Source organism: Notamacropus eugenii, chromosome 3, assembly GCF_028372415.1.
Source record: "Notamacropus eugenii isolate mMacEug1 chromosome 3, mMacEug1.pri_v2, whole genome shotgun sequence".
Lineage (NCBI taxonomy): Eukaryota > Metazoa > Chordata > Mammalia > Diprotodontia > Macropodidae > Notamacropus > Notamacropus eugenii.
The window spans coordinates 213532766-213553852 of record NC_092874.1 but is presented as its reverse complement, the minus strand read 5'-3'; the positions used below and the strand labels follow the sequence as shown (position 1 = coordinate 213553852).

The 21087-nt window shown below is 35.0% G+C and overlaps 1 protein-coding gene across 4 annotated transcripts in view; it reads left to right on the top strand.

Moving 5' to 3' along the window:
• PPHLN1 (periphilin 1) overlaps positions 1-21087 on the top strand; it is a 136740-nt gene that overhangs the window by 94471 nt on the left and 21182 nt on the right. For all 4 annotated transcript variants that reach the window (XM_072654319.1, XM_072654318.1, XM_072654317.1 and 1 more), the window contains one exon: positions 6031-6171. In XM_072654319.1, the coding sequence (XP_072510420.1) occupies positions 6031-6171 (141 nt within the window). The remainder of the gene's footprint in view (positions 1-6030; positions 6172-21087) is intronic.

Sequence of the window (21087 nt, the reverse complement as noted above, 5' to 3'; positions counted from 1 at the left end):
GGGACTGATAGGAGGGAAGATTGAGGGAGGCTGGGGTCAAAAGTAAATCTCTGTTGAGGAGAGGAAGGGACAAGGGCAAAATAAGAATATAAATGGGGGAGGGGAAGAAGGAGGGCAAGGAATAGGATGGAGAGAAAGACACAGATGGTGATCGTAACTGTGAATGTGAATGGGATGAACTGTCTCATAAAAGGGAGGCACATAGCAGAATGGATTAAAAACCATAATCCTGCAATATGTTGTTTGTAAGAAACACATTTGAAGCAGGGGAATATACACAGTAAAGGTAAAAGGTTGGAGCAGAATATGTTATGCTTCAGCTGATGTAAAAAAAAAAAGCACAAGTACCAATCCTAATCTCATACAAAGCAAAAGCAAAAATAGATGTAATGAAAAGAGATAAGGAAGGAAACTATATCCTGATAAAAGGCACCATAGACATTGAAGTAATATCATTACTAAATATATATGCACCCAGTGCTGTAGCATCCAAATTCTTAGAGGAGAAGTTAAGGGAGTTACAGGAAGAAATGGACAGCAAAACTATACTGGTGGGGGACCTCAATATCCAGCACTGTGACCTTGATAAATCTAACCTCAGAATAAACAAGAAAGAAGTTGAGGTGGTGAAAAGAATTCTGGAAATGGTAGATATGATAGGCCTCTGGAGAAAATTGAATGAGGATAGAAAGGAATTTACCTTTTTCTCAATAGTACTTGGCACATACACAGAAATTGACCATGTTATTACTAGGGCATAAAAACCTCACAATTCAGTGCAGAAAGGCAGAGATTGTCAATGCATCCTTTTCAGGTTATGATGCAATAAAAATTATATTTAATAAAGGCCAGGAAAAGATAGACCAAAAATTAATTAGAGACTAAATAATCTAATCCTAAAGAATGAGTGGGTTAAATAACAAATCATAGAAACAATCAGTAACTTCATTCAGGAGAATGACAATGATGAGAAAACCTATCAAAATTTATGGACACTGCAAAAATAGTTTTTAGGGGAAGTTTTATATCATTGAATGCTTACATGAATAGAATAGGCAAAAGAGGAGATCAATGAATTGGGCATGCAGCTTGAAAAAGCTAGAAAAAGAACAAATTGAAAATCCCCAAGTAAATACCAAATTAGAAATACTGAAAACCCAAGGACAGATTAATGAAATTAAGAAAACCATAAAACTAATAAATATAACTGAGTTGGTTTTATGAAAAAACCACTAAAATTGATAAATCTTTGGTCAATTTGATTTAAAAAAAGAAAGAAAAAACCATATTACTAGTATCAGAAAGGGAAAGTGTGAACTCAACTCTAATGATTAGGAAATTAAAATAATTATTAGGAATTACTTTGCCCAATTGTATGCCCATAAATTTGACAATCTAAGTGAAGTGGATGAATATTTTAAAAAATAAAATCCCCCAGATTAACAGAAGAGGAAGTAAAATACTTGAATAACCCATATCAGAAAATAGTTGAACAAAGCATCAGTGAACTCCTTAGAAAAAATCTCCAGGGCCAGATGGATTTACAAGGGAGTTCTATCAGACATTTAAAGAACAGTTAAAATTCTTTTAATGATACAGATATTGAGCTGATACCTAAACCTGGAAGAGCCAAAACAGAGAAAGGAAATTATAGACCAATTTCCCTAGTGAATATAGATGCAAGAATTCTAAATAAGATATTAGCAAAAGGATTACAGCAATTTATGAGAATAATACATTATGATCAGGTAGGATTTATACCAGGAAGGCAGGATTGGTTCAATATTAGGAAAACTAGCAGGATTATTGATCATACCAACAACAAAACCGACACCACATGATTATTTATCTCAGTAGATGCAGAAAAAGCTTTTGACACAATAAAACATCGTATTGAAAACATTGGAGAACATAGGAATAAATGGAGCTTTCCTTAAAATAATAAGTAATGTCTACCTAAAACCATCAACAAGCATTATATATAATGGGAACAAGCTAGATGCATTTCCAATAAGATCAGGGGTGAAACAAGGATGTCCGTTATCACCATTATTCAGTATGGTACTACAAATGTTAACTTTAGCGATAAGAGAAGAAAAAGATATAGAATAGGCAAAGAAGAAACTAAGTTATCACTCTTTGCAAATGATAGGATGATATACTTAGAGAATATCAGAGCATCAAGTAAAAAACTACTTGAAATAATAAACAATTTTAACAAAGTTGCAGGTTACAAAATAAACCCACATACATCATTTTCATATCTACATATTACTAACAAAGCCCACTAGCAAGAGACAGAAAGAGAAATTCCATTTAAAGTTAGTGTAGAGACTATGAAATATTTGGGAGTCTACCTGCTAAAACAAACCCAGGGACTATATGAACACAATTACAAAACACTTTTCACACAAATAAAGTTAGATCTAAGTAATTGGAAAAATATCAGGTGCTTGTGCATAGGCCAAGCTAATATAATAAAAATAATTCTGCCTTAATTAATTTACTTAGTGCCATACCAATGAAACTATGAGACAAATATTTTCTAGAGCTTGAAAAAATAACATCAAAATTCATCTGGAAGAACAAAGGGTCCAGAATATGAAGGGAAGTAATGAAAATAAATGCTCGAGAAAGTGGTATTGCCATCCCAGATCTCAGAATATATTATAAAGCAGCAATCATCAAAATCATTTGGTACTAGCTAAGAATTAGAGTGGAATAAGTTAGGTATACAAGAAATAGTAGTCAATGATTATAGCAGTCTACTGTTTTATAAACCCAAGTACTCCAGCTTCTGAGATAAGAATTCACTGTTTGACAAAAAACTGCTGGGCAAACTGGATAATGGTGTTGCAGAAACTGGGCATAAACCAATGCCTGGTGCTGTCTGCCAGAATAAGGTCCAAATGGGTACATCATTTACATACAAAGACTGATGCTATAAACAAATTAGGGTATGAAGTGATTGTTTATTTGTCAGAGTTACGGAGAATGAAGAAATTTATGGCCAAACAAGAGATAGAGAACATTATGAAATGTAAAATGGATAATTTTGATTACATTAAAATTGAAAAGTTTTCGCACAAACAATACCAATGCAACCAAGATTTTGAGGAAAGCAGAAAACTGGGAAAGAATTTTCACAAGTAGTGTCTGTGATAAAGGTCTCATTTCTAAAAATATATAGAGAACTGAGTCAAATTTACAAGAATACAAGTCATTCCCCAATTGATAAATGGTCAAAGCATATGAACAGGCAGTTTTCAGAGGAAGAAATTAAAGCTATCTGTAGTCACATGAAAAATTGCTCTAAATCACTGTTCATTAGAGAGATGGAAATCAAAACAACTCTGAGGTACCACATTTCACATATTAGATTGACAAACATGACAAAATAGGAAGATGATAAATGTTGGAGAGGATATGGGAGCCTTGGAACACTAATTCTTTGTTGCTAGAGCTGTGAGCTGATCTAACCATTCTGGAGAGCAATTTGGAATTATGTCCAAAGGGCTAAAAAATTTTGGGCCCCTTTGACCCAGCAATATCCCTTCTAGGGTTGTATCCCAAAGAAATCATAAAAATGGAAACAGGTTCCACATGTACAAAAATATTTATCACTATTTTTGTGGTGACCAGGATCTGTAAATTGAGGGAATGCTCATTAATTGGGGATTGGCTGTACAAGTTCTGGTATATGAATGTAGTGGAATACTATTGTGCTATAGGAAATGATGAACAGGATGACTTCAGAAAAACCTGGAAAGACTTATATGAACTGATGATAAGTGAAATGAGCGGAACCAGGAGAACATTATACACAATTACATCCACAGTGTGTGAGTACAGTTTTTGATAGATATAGCCCTTCAAAGCAATGCAAAGACCTAAAACATTCCCAAGGAATCTTGATGCAAAATGCCGTCCACATCCAGAGAAAGAATTTTGGAATGCAGAATGAAGCAGACTATTTTCTCTTGTCTTAGGTTTTGTTTTGGTTTTTCTCATGGTTTCTCCCATTTGTTTTAATTCTTCTATGCAACATGACTAATGTGAAAATGCGTTTAATAAGAATATATGTGTAGAACTCATATAAGATTGCATGCCATTTGGGGAGCGAGGGGTGAGGGGAAGAAAATGTAAAACTTATCAAAGTGATTGTTGAAAACTGAAAACAATTATTTTTAAAAATATATAATACATCGTAAATAAAATTAAACTAGCAACCTTTATGTAATTTTCCATTTGTAATGTGAACTGTTTGTAAGGCTCACTATGTAGTGATGTGAAATTTCAACAATTTACCCATGCAACAATTCTTTACAAATTTTTGCATTTCTTCATTAAATGTGTTTGTAGATATGACCAAAAATAAAACTATAGTTAATTGTTTAAAATGAGATGTCAAAAAGAAAACCATAGCTGGTTGTTTAAAATAAGCTACTTAAAGTGAGCTTTGTTACTTTGAAAGTTACTACTTCCTTTGAGGTTTCCTCCTTTGTTATTTAAAAAATCTATATTCTGAGGTAGAAGAAATTCTGATTCAGAGAGTAGATTCAGAAATCAAATAAAACTTGCCCCTTGTAAATTGTAAAATGTAAATTCCCAATTTCTATTCTACTTTTTCTTACGCCTCTCCTCTTGTTTCCCAGTTCAGACAGTACATCCTTTAAGGACTACTTCTGGAAGAGATGACAGTTACTCTAGTTTGATCATAATCAAATACGTAGATTATTTTTAGAATAAATTCTTCATATCACCCACTATGAAGAAAGATACCTTTCTCTGTAATTCCCCTATATATTCTCATTTTGTATAGTGAAATCAAAAGCTTTAAAAACTTGTCTCTTATAAACAACTCTGTGAGGCATCTTTTACAGAATTTTATTCATTTTTCTTATATTTTCATTTATTTTGTTAAATATTTCCCAATTACATTTAAAGTTTTTAATTTCTCTTCTGTCCCTCCCTTTATCTATTGAGAATGCAAGCAATATAATTTATACATATGCAAACATGAAAAACATAATTCCATATTAGCGACGTTGTAATAAAAAGGCCCCCCTCCCCCTGCACACACACAAATGCAAGAAAAATAAGGAAAGTGAAAACAGTATGCTTCACTCTACACTCAGAATTAATCAGTTTACTCTCTGGAGGTAGATAGCATTTTTCAGCATGGATCCTTTGGAATTGCGTTGGATCATTGTTTTGATCATAGTAGCTATGTCTTTCACAGTTGATCATTTTTGCAATATTTCTGTTAGTATATTTAGACATTTTTTGGTTTTGCTCATTTCACTTTGCAGAAGTTCATGTAATCTTCCCAGCTTTTTCTGAAACAAACCCCTCATTATTCAAAGTACATTATTAGTGCATTACAGTCATATATTTCAGCTTTTTCAGCCTTTCCCCAGTTGATCCTTTCAATTTCTAGTTCATTGCCACCACAAAAAAAGCTGCTATAAATATTTTTGTACATATGGGGCCTTTAACGTTTCTTTGGTCTCTCAAAGTATAGGCACAGTTTTATAGCCCTAAAGTATTGTTCCAAATTATTCTCAAGAATGGTTGCATTATTTCACAGCTCCAGCAAATTAGTGTACCTATTTTTCTACATCCCCTCCAACATTCATAATTTTCCTTTTCTGTCTTAATAGCCAATCTGATAACTATGAGGTGGTATCTAAGAATTATATTAATTTGCATTTTTTTAATCAATAGTGATTTAAAGCATTTTTTCTTGTGATCACTTTGATTTCTTCTTCTAAAAACTGTACTTCATATCCTTTAACCAGTTTGTTCAGTTGGGCAGTGGTACTTATTTTTATAAATTTTGTTGAATTCCCTACATACTTGAAAAGTGAAACCTTTATCAGAGAAACTTGTTAAAAAAAATTTCTTCCTACTTTTAATTTTGGCTGCATTGGTTTTGCTTGAGCAAAGCCTTTTTAATTTCATGTACTAAAAATTATGCTTTATATAGTTTCAAAATTATCTTAATGTCAGTTTTATTCTTTTTTAAAGGCTGGATCTTCAGCTCCATTATACAATGACCAACCAGAAGAACCTGAGACAAATGCCACAGATAGTATTGAACTGTTTGAAGATAATCATGTAACCAGTCGCTCAAAAGCAATAGCATCAAAGACCAAAGAAATTGAACAGGTATTCTTATTTCTAAAAATATGCTGTACTAACTGCACCTAACTCGGATATTTCAGTGGATAAGGTTATTGTAAAAATTACTTACTGTTTACTTTCACATTAAATATTGATAGCAACCTCTTTCTGAAGGAGGGGGAAAAGTCTATTTTAAGTTCTTGTATTTATTATCCTATGTAAGATTCTATATATAATACATATGTATATGTATTATATGTTCATATATACACACATATACATATACATGTGCGTGTGTGCTCTGTGAAGAGATATATGGACTGTAGCTTCTTATCACTTCTTACTCTGAACAGAATTTCACTTTCTGAACAGACCTCAGCAGGATTTTATTGAGATTTTCCCTAGTAGTCAAATAGTATTTATAGCTTTAAAGACATCACTTTTTGTCATAACTAGCATTTGTCACTTGCTTTTGCTTATTCTGAACTTTAGCTGTGTTATCATAATTTTTGTAGAATTTTAATAAGCTTTTATGTTTACCTCCTTTCTTGCTTCTGTACCTACTGTATTTAAAAACAAAAAACAAAAACTATCATGGTCAATGCATTTCCTGTGCAGTCGCTTTAGGCATTTTCTTCCTTATCAGAATTGCTTCTTTATGCTTTCAAAATTTTATTGAGATCTTTCCATCCTTCCTGAGTTTATCTCTCTTAGTATAATTTTACTTTACTTTTACTTCACTTAGCTTTACTTTTCCTTACTTGAATCCTACCTATACATCTACTTGGTATCTTCTGAAGTCTTTTAAATATGTGTTCTTTAGATATGTTACATATGGACTAATTCCAGTTTTCTTTTCCTCTTTTATGAATGTGAAATTGATATTTCCATTTCAGTTTAATGGCTTGGAAGTTGAACTAGATGACATCTGTTCTAAGTCTAGTATTTGGTGATCCTTATTCATATTACCATTTTTATGTATTACCTAGAAGAAATGTAGAATAAAATATCGAATGGTTATCTATTTTACTTAGTACACTTGGTACCAGATTACTCAATAACTTTGTGTGTATGTATGTGTATGTATATATGCATGCATGTATGTATGTGTATGTTATATATACACATCTGTGTGTATATATACACACACATATATGTAATATTTATGTAAATGTTGGTTTGACCTCTTTCATTCATAACCATACCTAATTTTATTGCATTATCCAAATTTCAGTTTTAAATGCTAACCTTAGAACCTTAAGTATTCTCTCTAAATGGAAGGGAATAAGCATTTATACAGCAGGTACTACGTGTCAGACACTGCACTAAGAGCTGTTTATAAATATCCTATTTGATTCTAACACCAAAGAGCTATTTATACACAGTATCCCATTTGATGCTTACAGCACTTCTGTGGGATAGGTACTATAATTGTCTCCATTTTACAGTTGAGGAAATTCAGACAAAGTGGTGCTTGCTCAGGGTCATACAACTAATAAATGTCTGATACCAGATTTTAATAATGATGAGAGCTAACATTTATATGGTGCTTACTGTGTGCCAGATGCTGTATTAAGTAGTTTGCAGTTCTTATCTCATTTGATCCTCACAACAGTCCTGGGTGGTAGGAGCTATTATTATCCCCATTTTTAGGCAGATAGAAGTTAAGTGACTTGCCCAGCGTCACACAGCTTCTAAATGTCTGAGGCCACATTTGAACTCAGGTCTTCCTGACTCTAGGTTCATTCCTATCCACTCTGCCACCAGCTGCCTCAATACAATAATAGCTGGCATTAATATAGCGTCTACTCTGTGCCAGGCAGTATTTTAAGCACTTTAAAAATATTGTCTAATTTCTAAAGTGATAGTATGAGCAAGTAATTTTATTTGTTAGACTATTTTACATAATATAGTAATAATGTACTTACAGTGGCCATTATTGATGTTCAGAAATTTGTCACTTTCCTTCCCACTCTCCACTTTGTTGAAAAAGAAGAAAAAAAAAGCAAATTTGACTGCTTCCTAAAGTGAAAAATGTGGAATTTACCATTCCTTATGTTATTTTCATCTTGACATGGAAATTATTCAGATTTAACTCTATTCAGCATTCAATTTAGTTTAACAGATAAAGAAATCTTTTCTGATTACTATATTAGGGAGGCCTCTAAAACTGTGGTCACCAAAATAGATGCCTATCATGAAAATCTATACTCTTTCCAAGTATATATTATTACATATTAGTTAATGATTATTATATTTGCACTGTAATAAAATATAATTTATATGTTAGTATATGATTAATATATTTATTTACAAATTATATATGTGAATTGTTATACAAACGTTACAAAACAGACAATGTAGTATCAACTATGCATTCTTTAAAGCAAGGTAAACATTCTGTTCATCTGTAATTGATTCACTGTCCCATTACTCATTTTACCATGTGACTTTTGGAAACCTCATTTCTTTTCATGTCTCCTGTTCTACCTTCTCACACCTTCTTAGCTAAGGACTTCCCTGAAAAAACTTAGACCATTCACTGAAATCTTTTTCTTCTCTTCCACATCTCACATCATTCAGACATCTTCTTTCACAGTCTTCTTCTTCACTCCAGTCTAGGATGAAGAGGTGCTCTTGTCCTTAGCAAGGCAAACTTCTGTACAGACAGCCTTGATCCTATCCTCTCCGAATTTCTTTAGCAAAATGTCCTTAATATTTTTCTCTTATCTTCATTCTCTCCTGATCTACTGGCTCCTTCCATGTACTCCTCAGATATGCTTATGTGAAACACAGTAATGAAGAGAAATTTAAAAATGACAACATGAATCAACAGTGATAAAAAATTAAACAAGTGACTTGCCCAAAGTCACATAGGTAATAAATACATTTCTGTGATGGAATTGGAACTCAGGTTTTCCTGACTTCAGGCCCAGGCTCTATTCTTTGTGCCACTCGATGATACATGTGTCCCATCTGAACCCTGACATCATTGGGAATAATAGAGGAAGTTTAATTCGACTATGAGTAGGCCAACTAGGTAGCACAGTGGATAGGGTGCCAGGCCTGGAGTCAGGAAGACTCATCTTCTTGAGTTTAAATCTGGCTTTAGGCACCTAGTGGCTGTGTGACCCTGAGCAAGTCACTTAACTCTGTTTGCCTTGGTTTCTTCATCTGTAAAATGAACTGGAAAGGCAAACCACTCCAGTATCTTTGCCAGGAAAACCCCAGATGGGGTCACAGAGAGTCAGACATCACTGAAAATGACTGATCAGCAGCATGAGAGCTTCTGGTATGTCTTGATGATCTTGAGAAAAAATTGAAAAGGTTGAGAAATAAGAATGCACTGGGGGAGAAGGAAGAGGAAAGAAGTACAAAATGACTGCAGTTACAGAAGTGCAAAATAAGTTCAGGGTAGGAAAAGTATCTCTATTTGTGTAGCTAAGTATAAAACTCGTTGCAAACCTTTAAAGCATTATATAAATGTTTTCTATGAACCTATTCTCCTCTGATAGAGTCACCTGTGGAGTCCCACCTCCACATCAAAATAGTGTTCTCCAGTTAAGGGAGCTGATTCCTGATCCCCAATCTTTATTCTCAGCTACCAGGTCTCCCAGTGCCCCCAGGAAGGGAAAGACATGGCTCCTAGGCCAGGCAAGAGTACTCCTCTGTAGAACCCTCAGTTCTTGAGTACCTCCCCCAAAGATTTTTCTCTGTGTATTTGCACTTCTGATATTGTATTTCAGTATAATAGAGAACATGCTTTCTGGAAAGTTCAAGAGCTAGTTAAATTCTTGTCCTTTCCCTCCCCCCTCTAGTTCCTTAGATCTCCTTTGAAATTAGCCTATAAAAGATCTTTTTGATCTATCAATTGAACTGCAAGATGAGAATTATAAAGAAACCCTAGTATTGTCTTGCTATCTGTAATTATTTAACAAACTTCCCTTCATCTTAAATCTGATCCTCTTCTACTTCTTCCATTAAATAGATCTTATTGAAACCTAACTTTTCCTTGATGGCATAACTTCCCTCTTCAGTCCTGGCTGTACCTTCCAGGTTCGTCCCTTTTACTCTTTCATTCAGGAACCTCTCAGGAACCAAATTCATGCTATTAATATCTATCACCCAGTCAAAATCTTGGTAACTGCTGTCTACAGACCCCCCAAGTTACTCCCCTTCCTTTCTCAACAAATGTGATATCTGGCTTACATTTTTTTTTCTCCTCTCACACTCCTACTCTCATTCTAGGGAACTTTATTGTACATGCTGACTTTTCCTTAAATACCCTAACCACTCATTTCCTCTTCCTACTCACCTACCACCTCATCTCAGCCACTTTACAAAGGTGGTTGTACCCTTAATCTTAACTATCACCAATGTGCCACTTGCACCTTCATGAATTCTGAAATCCCTTTATTTGACCATAATCTGTTGTCTTTTTTTACCTCTCTCCCTCCCTTACCTTAAGTTACCCTACCTTTTGTCCTCATCTTAACTTCCAGTCCCTTGATCCTCCAATTCTGCTAGGCCATCTTCCCTGCAGTAGCCACTTACTCCTCTTCTCCCTGTCTTGATTCCTGGATGAACCAATTCACATCTATACTGTCCTCCTCTGTTGAATCTGTAAACCCCTTATCCTTTCACTGATCCTTGCCTCAGCCTTGGATTACCTTCATCATTCATCACATCTATATATGTGCTGCTGACAACCTTCTGCAACAGATGGCCCGCCTCTGTCAGCCCCACCCTTTGACTTGTTTTCAGTCTTTCCCTTTTTCCTGGCTCATTTCTTCTGCCTTCAAATACGCTCATGTCTCCCCCTATCCTGAAAAACAAAAGCCCTTCCTTTTGGCTAACACTTGTCCTATTTCTCTTCTGCCCTTTGTAGCTAAATTCATCATAAAGAGCATCTACAATAGGTGCCTTTATTTTCTATCTTTTCACTCTCTTATTAATCCCTTACAATTTGACTGCTGATCTTATCGTTCCATGGAAACTACTCTCTCCAAAGTTGCTAATGATCTCTTAGTTGCCAAATCCAGTGGCTTACTCTGTTTTCTCATCTGTAAAAAAGGGATAATAATTGTACCTGCTTCTCAGAGTGGTTGTGAAGATAAAATGAGATAATAGTAATGATGTGCTTAGCACAGTGCCTGGGCATGGAAGATCTATACTGTATAAAATCTAGCTATTATTATTAGTCCTATTAGTATTATTAGAATGTAATGTCTTTGAGGGTCTGGATTGTTTTATTTTTGTCTTTATGTCCTCAGTGCACAGTACCAGGTACATAATAGGCACTTAGTAAATGTTTGCTGAATTTATTTGAATTAAGTTTACTGTAAAGATGTGTTCTAATCTATTATTTATGCAGTTTAACCTTTTCCATTCTTACTGTCTTTCTTAAAATGTCGTTGATAAATGTGTAAATTGGTCTCATAACATTTCTGTAGAGATTGGAAAGTAATGTGTCTAAATAATAACTGAACAGACCTAACACTTGAGCCTTTGGGGACATCCACAGTGAGTTTATTTGACCTAGATGATCTGGCAAAGGAAACTAAGATGAATTGCCACTCAACTAGAAGGAGAACAGATAGAGCAGTGTCACAAAATCCTATAGGGTAGAGAGTAGGGGGAGAAAGTGGTCAACAGTTTGAAATGAAGCATAGAGGTCAAGAGGGATTAGAATTGTTAAAAGATAATTAAATTTGCCAAGTTTGGAGAGAGCAGTTTCAGTTGAATATTGCTGGCCAGAGAAGATTACAAAGAATTTTTAAAAAGGAGAAAAGAAAGGAAGATGTGGAAGTAAGTATAATCATTATTTTTCAAAGAATTTAGGATGATCAAGATGATCCCATTTAAGATAATAGGATTTAATGACAGATATTTAAGGGTGGTTGAAATTGGGGTGTTTTGTAGGCAATAGGAAAGGAACCAAGATTAGAACTTTAGAGAACTGAATAGAGAAAAGGTGAGATTGATAGTAGAGACGGTCACATCAGAAATTAATGATGTCAGAATGTAGATTTGGCATTTGCATTTTATTGATACAGAAAGTAGTTGTATTAGAAATTTTTGCACTTCTTTTTCATGACTTGTTTGTTTTTCTCCTCCAGTTTCATCCTAAACCAATCTTGGGATGATTGGTTTCTCTTACCATGCTTTCTGTAACTTGTTTATTCCTTTTTCTCAGTATTGTAGGAGGTGATACTGATTATAATTTTCCATTGCCTTCCTGTGTAAGATTATTATGCCCCTTCCTTCTCCTCTCCAAAGGATGGTAAATTTAGATGGCCAGAAGATGCCCAGCTGACTTGAGTTTTACTGGCTCTTCTCCCCTCCCCTTCCCTCCCCTCCCTTGCCCTGACCTATCCTTTCCCAAAACCTTAAACCTACTGCACTCTGAAGCTGGGATGCCAGTGGGCCCCTGCCTAAGGGCTCTTCTGGACCCTCCTAGCTTTAGAGTGATTATCAATAGTAGCTGTTGCTGTTGCTTGGCCTCATTAAAGGGGCCATGCCCTGGCTACTTCTTAAACAAATGGACATTGACTCCTCCTAAGTGAGTACCTGCAAAGACCTTGGCCTAAATGTCCCAAGGTCTCCCAGTGTATCCTGGGTCATCTCCAGTCATCCTGATGAATATCTAGTCACTGGATTCAGATGCCTCTGGAGGAGAAGTGAGGCTGGTGACTTGCACAACCCTCTCTCACTCAAAAGAAAGTCAAGTGCAAGTCATGTCATCAGTTCTCTGATGCCATGGTCTTCTTTGGCAATGAAGGACAAACACAAAAAGATATTATGAATGACTTTACATACTAAATAGGTGTTGCCCTTAGTTGCTGCTTTTTCTGCACTGGCACTTAGTAAGTGCTTAATAAATATGTATTGATTGATTGCTGATACCACCTTTTTATCATAACCACTTTACACTGCTTAAACTTCCTTACGAAATGAGGATAGATCATTTTTCTTTAGATTCCTTTATCTATTTCTAGCATCTGGGTCAATTTACTAAATCTGTGAAGTAGATATGGATGGGTCTGCTCATTTGTATTCCTTTAGTTTCATTATAATCTAATTTTTGCTCTAATAAGTCATCTCTAAAATGTAATCCTGTCATTTCACTGCTATAGGGAATTCCCAAGTTAGGAACTCCTTCTGCTAATGAAATTTGTCCCTGTAGGCCAATGCAGTATTCACAGTGCCTATGGTAGCCATGAATATGCCAGTGCAATTCTGAATTGTAAATACAACTGACTCTCCACATGGAAGAGAGAACCAAAACATTTATTCAGACACCAGAAAGCCTAATCCCAATACCAAGAAGCCAAATCCATCATAGTAACAAAGAAATCTATACATAGTAACAATGCAGAGGACAACACCAGTCCCAGGCCTTCCCTCTATTAGGCTTCCCACACACCAGCTCCCTTAAAGAAAATCACAAACAAGCTCTCTCACTCAAGTGAGCCAGCCAACCTGCTTTCTCTCTTCCCCTCAGTTCTGACTGCCCTCTGACCAATTTCCTCTCAGTTCTGTTCCACCCTTGCTGCTCCACCCCTTCAGCTAGCTCTTCACACCACAGGTTTCATGTGACTCAGACTTTCATGTGACCTAGGCAGGTCACATGGGCCTGTTAATGAATAGGGAAGATCTTCCCATTTAAATTACCATTACAATCACCTTTTCTTTAATTTATAGTCTTAGAAAGCTGCTTAGAGGATTGAGAGGTTAAATGACTTGCCCAGTGTCACAGCCACAGTGTGCCAGAAATGTGACTTGAATGCAGGCCAACTCTGTCCATTATGCCATAGCTCAAGATTCATAATCAGTCTTTTTTTTTTTAATCAAATTACTCAGTTTCATACTACTTGGCCTTTATATGTCAAGATCCTCCCACTTCTCTTGTTGAAAAAGAAATGTCTCTGACATGCTTAGCATTGTATTAAACAGGAATGGAGAAGTGAGGCAGATTCAATCAATCAGCAGTCATTTACTAAGGTCCTGTTAGGTACTATATATTATCCATTATGTTCTAAGGTAATCATTAGGAACACAAAGATAAAAATGAAACAGTCCATGCCCTCAAGAAACTTCAATGTTCAATTTAGAAAGACAACATTTACACAAAAAGTATATGCAAAGTAAGCATTGAATTATTTATTGTTATTAAAATTGTTTTACTTATTTAACATTATTGTATTGTTATTTAATTAATATGTTGCCCATTATTAAACATTTACCGTAACTTCAAAAAATATTGTTTTGTTTAGAACTAATTTTCATCCTAGACATTTATTTTTGCTTGGGTGATATGTGTAGCATTAATGTGTAAAATCTCCACTTAATATTTTAAAAATGCTGAGCATGGTAAGTTAGGCCTGTAAAGCTTGCTTAAAGTGGATGCCAAGGCTGATGTATTGCTTGAATCCTGAGCTACAGTAGGGCTAAAACTAACCAATACCTGAACCAAATCCAGCCTCAGTATGGTAAAAACTGCTCCCTACTTTGGAAGCCTAGACCTGCTTTTTCTCCCCTCCAAATCTACATTCCTCATATTGGGGCTGGACTTAGTGTAGGCAGCAATCAACAGTGGGATCAGAGGCATGAGTGGTAGCTATACTTACAGCCTGAGTGAGCTAAGGAAACCCAATCACTCTCCCCACCAATCTTAAAAGACATTTTAGGGGGTGGAGCCAAGATGTCGGAGTAGAAGGATGGACCTGCTCTAGCTCTCCCCCTATAGCCTATAAGATATCTGTAAAAAATGACTCTAAACAAATTCTAGAGCAGCAAAAGCCACAAAATGACAGTGAAACAGACTTTTAGCCCAAGACAGCCTGGAAGGCTGACAGGAAAGGTCTGTCACTTTGCACTCAGAGTGGAGCACAGCCCTGTGTGGGCCATGCAGCATGAACAGGACTGGAGTAGGCTTCAGGGCATGGAATCATGGGCAACTGCTTCAGTTCCCAGATTTTTCAACCCACAAACCCCAAAGACAACTTCAAACATCAGTAAGAAAGCTCTTTCAACTGGGTGAGAAGGGAAGGTGGTCTGGCCCTAGCACTGGGCCCCAGGATGGCAACAGTAGCAGCGGCATCCACTTTTGAAGCTCTTGATCTAAACACCCTGTGGGAATCAAGCAGCTGATCTGGATCTCAGTCCTTAGTGGTGGTCCTGGGGTGAGGAGGAATGCTGCGTGGTGGAGCTGGTGGCAGCTTTGGAGAGGGAATCCTACTCTTAGTTCTAGTGCAGAAAAGAATGCTTTTGGATGCTCACAGACCAGAGTGCAGGCCAAGAGAGGAGTAAACTCCTCTCCCTTGATTGTGCCACCTTGGAGGTGCTGAGAACTTACAGGTCCCTAGAGATATGTCAGAGAACAGCTCCACAAAATCTCTGAAGCCTAGGGTAGTATACTCTTCACTTGACAAAGGACTGAAAAGTCAAGTAACTGGCTGGGAAAATGCCCCAAAAGGGGGGGGGGGGGGGGGGAATAAGACTGTAGAAGGTTACTTTCTTGGTGAAAAGGTATTTTCTTCCATCCTTTTGGATGAGGAAGAGCAAAGCATACTTTCAGAGGAAGATGGTAACTTCAAAGGTTCTACATCCAAAGCCTCCAAAAATAATGCAGTGGTCTTGGACCATGCAAGAGCTCAAAAAAGATTTTGAAAATCAAATAAGAGAGGTGGAGGAAAAATTGGGAAGAGAAAAATGAGAGCAACATGAGAAAATCATGAAAAATGAGTCAACAGCTTGATAAAGGAGATCCAAAAGAATGCTGAAAATTTTAAAAATAGACTAACCCAAATGTCAAAAGAGGTTCAAAAAGTCAATGAGGAGAAGAATATTTTAAAAAACAGAACTGGCTGAATGGAAAAGGAGGTTGAAAAGTTCACTGAGGAAAATAGTTTAAAAATTAGAATGGAGCAGAGGGAAGCTAATGACTTTATAGGAAACCAAGAAATTACAAAACAAAAGCAAAAGAATGACAAAATAGAAGACAATGTGAAATATCTCATTGGAAAAACAACTGACCTGGAAAATAGATCCAGGAGAGATAATTTAAAAATTATTGGTCTACCTGAAAACCATATCAAAAAAAGAGCCTGGACATCATTTTTAAAGAAATTATCAAGAAAAACTGCCCTGATATTCTAGGACCAGAAGGTAAAAGAGAAATGGAAAGAATTCACTAATCACCTCCTGAAAGAGATCCCAAAAGGAAAACTACTAGGAATATTGTAGACAAATTCCAGAGTGCCCAGGTCAAGGAGAAAATATTGCAAGCAGCCAGAAAGAAACAATTCAAATATTGTGAAAATGCAATCAGGATAACAGGATTAAGCAACTTCTACACTAAGGAATCAAAGGACTTGCAGTATGATATTCCAGAGGTCAAAGGAGATGGGATTAAAATGAAGAATCACCTACCTAGCAAAACTGAGTGTAATACTTCAGGGAACAAAATGGAAATTCAATGAAATAGAGGACTTCCAAGCATTCTTCTTGAAAAGACTAGAGCTGAATAGGAAATTTGACTTTCAAATACAAGAATGAAGAGAAGCATGAGAAGATAAACAGGAAAGAGAAGCCTTAAGGAATTCATTAAAGTTAAACTGTTTACATTCCTACATGGAAAGATGTTATCTGTAACTCATGAGACCTTTTTCAGTGTTAGAGTAGTTAGAAGGAATATATATGTATATATGGGTGTGTAAGGGCATTTATGTATATATTATATATGTGTAGGTATGTGCATGTATGCCTGTGTATGTGTATATATACACACACACATACACATTCATACATAGAGGACACAGGGTGAGCCGAATATGAAGGGAGAATACCTAAAAATTAAATTTTACTGTTGAATGTAGTAGAAGTAAGACAAAGGGAGAGGTAGAATGTAGCAAATCATCTCATCTAAAAGAGGCAATAAAGAGCTTTTTACAATGGAGGGGAAGAAGGGGCAGATGAAGGGAAATAAGTGAGCCTTACTCTTATGGGATTTTACTTAAGGCTGGAATAACATACACTTAATTGGATATGGAGATCTATTTTACCCTGCAGGAAAGCAAGGGAGGAGGGGATAGGAGAGGGAAGATAATAAAAGGGATAGCAAATTGGGGAAAGAGATAATCAGAAACAAATAGCATTATGGGAGAACAGGTCAAGGGAGAGAATGGAATAAATGGAGGGCAGGATAGGATAGAGGGAAATGTGGTTAGTCTTTCACAGCATAGCTATTATGGAAGTGTTTTGCATTGTTACACATGTATGACCTATTTTGGATTGCTTGTTTTCTCAATAAGTGTGGTTGGAGAGGGAGGAAGGGAGTGAATATGGAACTCAAAGTTTTAAATAATGAATGTTAAAAATTGGTTTAGCATTCAACTAGAAAATAAGATATACAGGCAATGGGGCATAGAAATCTATTTTGCCCTACAGGAAAATAGAGGGGAGGGGGATGTAAGAAGGGGGAGTAATAGAAAGGGAGGGCAGACTGGAGGAAGAGGTAGATGGGGTGCATGCTGTTCCGGGGGTGGGGTGGGGAGAGATGGGATGAAAATTTGAAATTCAAAATCTTGTGGAAGTGAATGTTGATAACTATAAATAATTAAATTATATATTTGAAAAAAATTTTTTAAATGAACCTTAAAAATAAGAACATTTTAACACATTTGGTGCTAGAAATGTTACTAATTCTATCAACTTTCATGAATAGAACTTGGGTTGGTTTTTTTTTTTTTGTCAGTGTGCTTCAGGATTTTTTATAGCATTCAGAATTATGTCATATTACTTTTTGGAAAAACCTGAATAACTTTTCCCCTAAATAGTAAATTCCTGTAGTTTGCTTACATTCCCTATAATGTGTTTTGTGATTAATTATTTACAAAATAGGGAACAAGTTTCAGTGTATTTTTATTTTTCTAATTCAAAACTTTTAATTAACTTTTTTGTCTTTGTGGTTTAGGAGGGGGATATTCCTGAAGGCTAGATTTTTTTTTCTCTTTGCTTACAATTTTAATAACTAGATCAAGTCCTAGAAAAAAAATGTAATCTTACAAGTTGAATTCATTATGTATTTAAAAATTAAAAAGCAAAATATATGTAGTACAAATTCACATTTTCACAGATGGTCTTTTTTCTTTATGTAAATGTTCAATGTTGTTTGCTAAATTAAGAATAAAACATGTAATCTATACATGTATATGCATATATATGTATACATACATGTATCAAGCACCAAGCTTTAAATCATTTTATTTAGCACAGTGCTAGATTTCTTATTATAAATTATGCCTCACTGAATTTTCTGTGGAGCTAAAAATACTTTGTTTTTCAGAACAGAGTTCCTTGCCTTGAAATATTGTTATGGTTTTATTTCAGATTTTTAAAAATACTCTGAAATTTGAGAGTATAGCAAAAAATAACATTTAATGAATGAGAAAATAATATAAAATGTAACCTTTTCGTGTAACATTTAGTAACTTAAATTCACTGTTTTATTAGCATTTTAGTGTGCTTTGTGTAATACTATGGATAATATAAAATGTGTTCATCTCTTAAATTCAGTACTTAATTAAAATAGTCTTTTGAATTTTCTGCAGTCATTTTATAGTTGTGTTTCTGATTATCGCATAACTTTTTTTCAAACCTGGCTTCTTTAAAATTTTGCTTTAAATTATAATGATTCTTATTTCACAGAAATTGTCAGTATGTTTTGTTTGGGGAATAGAAAGTAAGTTGTGTTACTGAAGTAAATCATACTTCAGCTATGTCATCATCTTCACTGTCATCTTAACTACACATTGTTGAATTCAACCATGCTTGTATTTGAATTACTTTTTAATACTTTTAATATTTGTGTCATGTTTTGTTTTGTTTTATGGTTTCTCCCATTCATTTTAATTCTTCTATGCAACACAACTGAGGTGAAAATGTATATAATAAGAATGTATGTATAGAACCTATATAAGATTGCATATAGTCTTGGGGAGGGAGTGAAGGGAAGGAGAGGATTGTAGAAAACTGCAAATAAAATAATTAAAAATGTGTTTTTAACATTAATATTATTTTTAAGTATTCCTACTCATGAATGAATCTTTCTCACTGGTGACATCATTCAGAAAAAAATTCTTTGCTCAGTTTTGCAAACAAAAATAGTTTCTTTGAGGAATTTGGTAAAAGAGATTTTGGAGAGTTTTGGGGGCCAGCTGTGTGAATGACAACCTGAACTTTTTCTCTTATGAAGAGAGTGCCATATCATAATTTGTTCTCCTTAGGTGCAATATTTTACTTAATTTTATGATTGCTTTTTAACAGATCACATTCCTTTCATTCAGTAAGTATACTACTATTGTTTTGAAATATGTATCTAATCTCAAAACCTTGCACTAACAGCAACCTTTGTTAAAATAATAGCTGTTTTTTCAAAATAATGTGTGATTTGAATCACCTGTGGTTCCAAAACAAAATTCATCCAGATACCAGATTGGGTGAACTTGTTAATTGAGAAATCTATTATGCCTGAGGCAGCTAGGTGGTTCATTAGATAAGAGTACTTGCTGGGTCTAGAGTCAGTTCAGAATTCAAATCTGCCCTCAAACACTTACTAGCTGTGTGGCCCTGGGCAAGTCACTTAACCTCAGTTTGCCTTGGAGATAACTAGGTGGCTCAGTGGGTATTGCAGAGGGCTTTTAGTCAGGAAGACCTGAGTTCAAAGCTGGCCTCAGACACTTAATACCTTTGTGACCCTGAGCACATGACTTAACCTCTATTTGCTTTGATGCACTGGTGAAGAAAATGGCAAGCCACTCCAGTAACTCTTTGCCAAGAAAACCCCATGGTTTGTGACCACAGGGCCTCAAAGTGTTAAGTTATACATGACTGAACAACAACAACAAGCATTACTCTTTATCTGGGCCTTGGACTTCTGAATTGATGATATATTGTATTTTAAGACCTAGATCAGCAACAAGTTTATTACTATTTCAAACAAGAATTTAAAATAGCCACACCTTTTTTTGGGCTCCATAATCTCAAAGATTCATTTCTAAAATCCTGCTAAATCAAAAATTCTCTTAAAATTCTATAGTTCTAATCTGCTCCTTGTTCATTTCTTAGAACAAAACAAAGATAATGCCATGCAAAAAAAAGAGCTACATAACTTTCCTTTCACAATGAAGCCTTTTTAAATTTGTTATGGAGACAACTTTTTGCCTAATTTTGTAATTCCAAATTCAAGAGAAAATATGAGATGAATACTTGAGGTTTTCAAGTTTAATTTTTTTGTGAATTGTGTAGCTGCAGGCATATTCAAGATATGCTATCTGAGTATCAATCTGAGCTAATTAACAGAATAATATCAAGAAGGCAAAAAAAGGTAACTAACTTAGTTAAGATGAGAAAACATTTGTGCTTGCAAACATTTGGATATTTGAATCTGTGTTTGAGTTTGTTTATAGGGGCTATTTTAATTTAAGAGTAAAATCATAATGGAAGCATTCAAGTCTTCAATACTTGTATTAGATGATTTCATTTTAGCACATTATTCAGGTTCTGATTCTGGTTCTGTCATTTATATCACTCTGAGACCTTGGACAAGTCACTCAGTTTCTTGATCTCTGTTTTCATGGGGTTTTTGGAATATTCAAGTGAGATAACTAATTGCAACTGTAAAACTGTGTCTAAATGTCAGCTGTTAATTGGAAAACTCTAGTTGCTATATTTGAAAGCAAATTGTTATATATTTTAAGCACCTTTAACTTTAAAAACAGTTTTTGACATTGACTTCTTAAAATTGTCAGTGTGTATGTATAGTACAATGCTATGCAAATAATATGGAAATTCTTGAACTAAAGAATATGTTCAAATTTACTGTGAGCGAATAATAGAGCTTCAGTTATAGTGTCATAGAATGTTAGAGTTGTAAAGGATTTTGGAGATTATCTAATC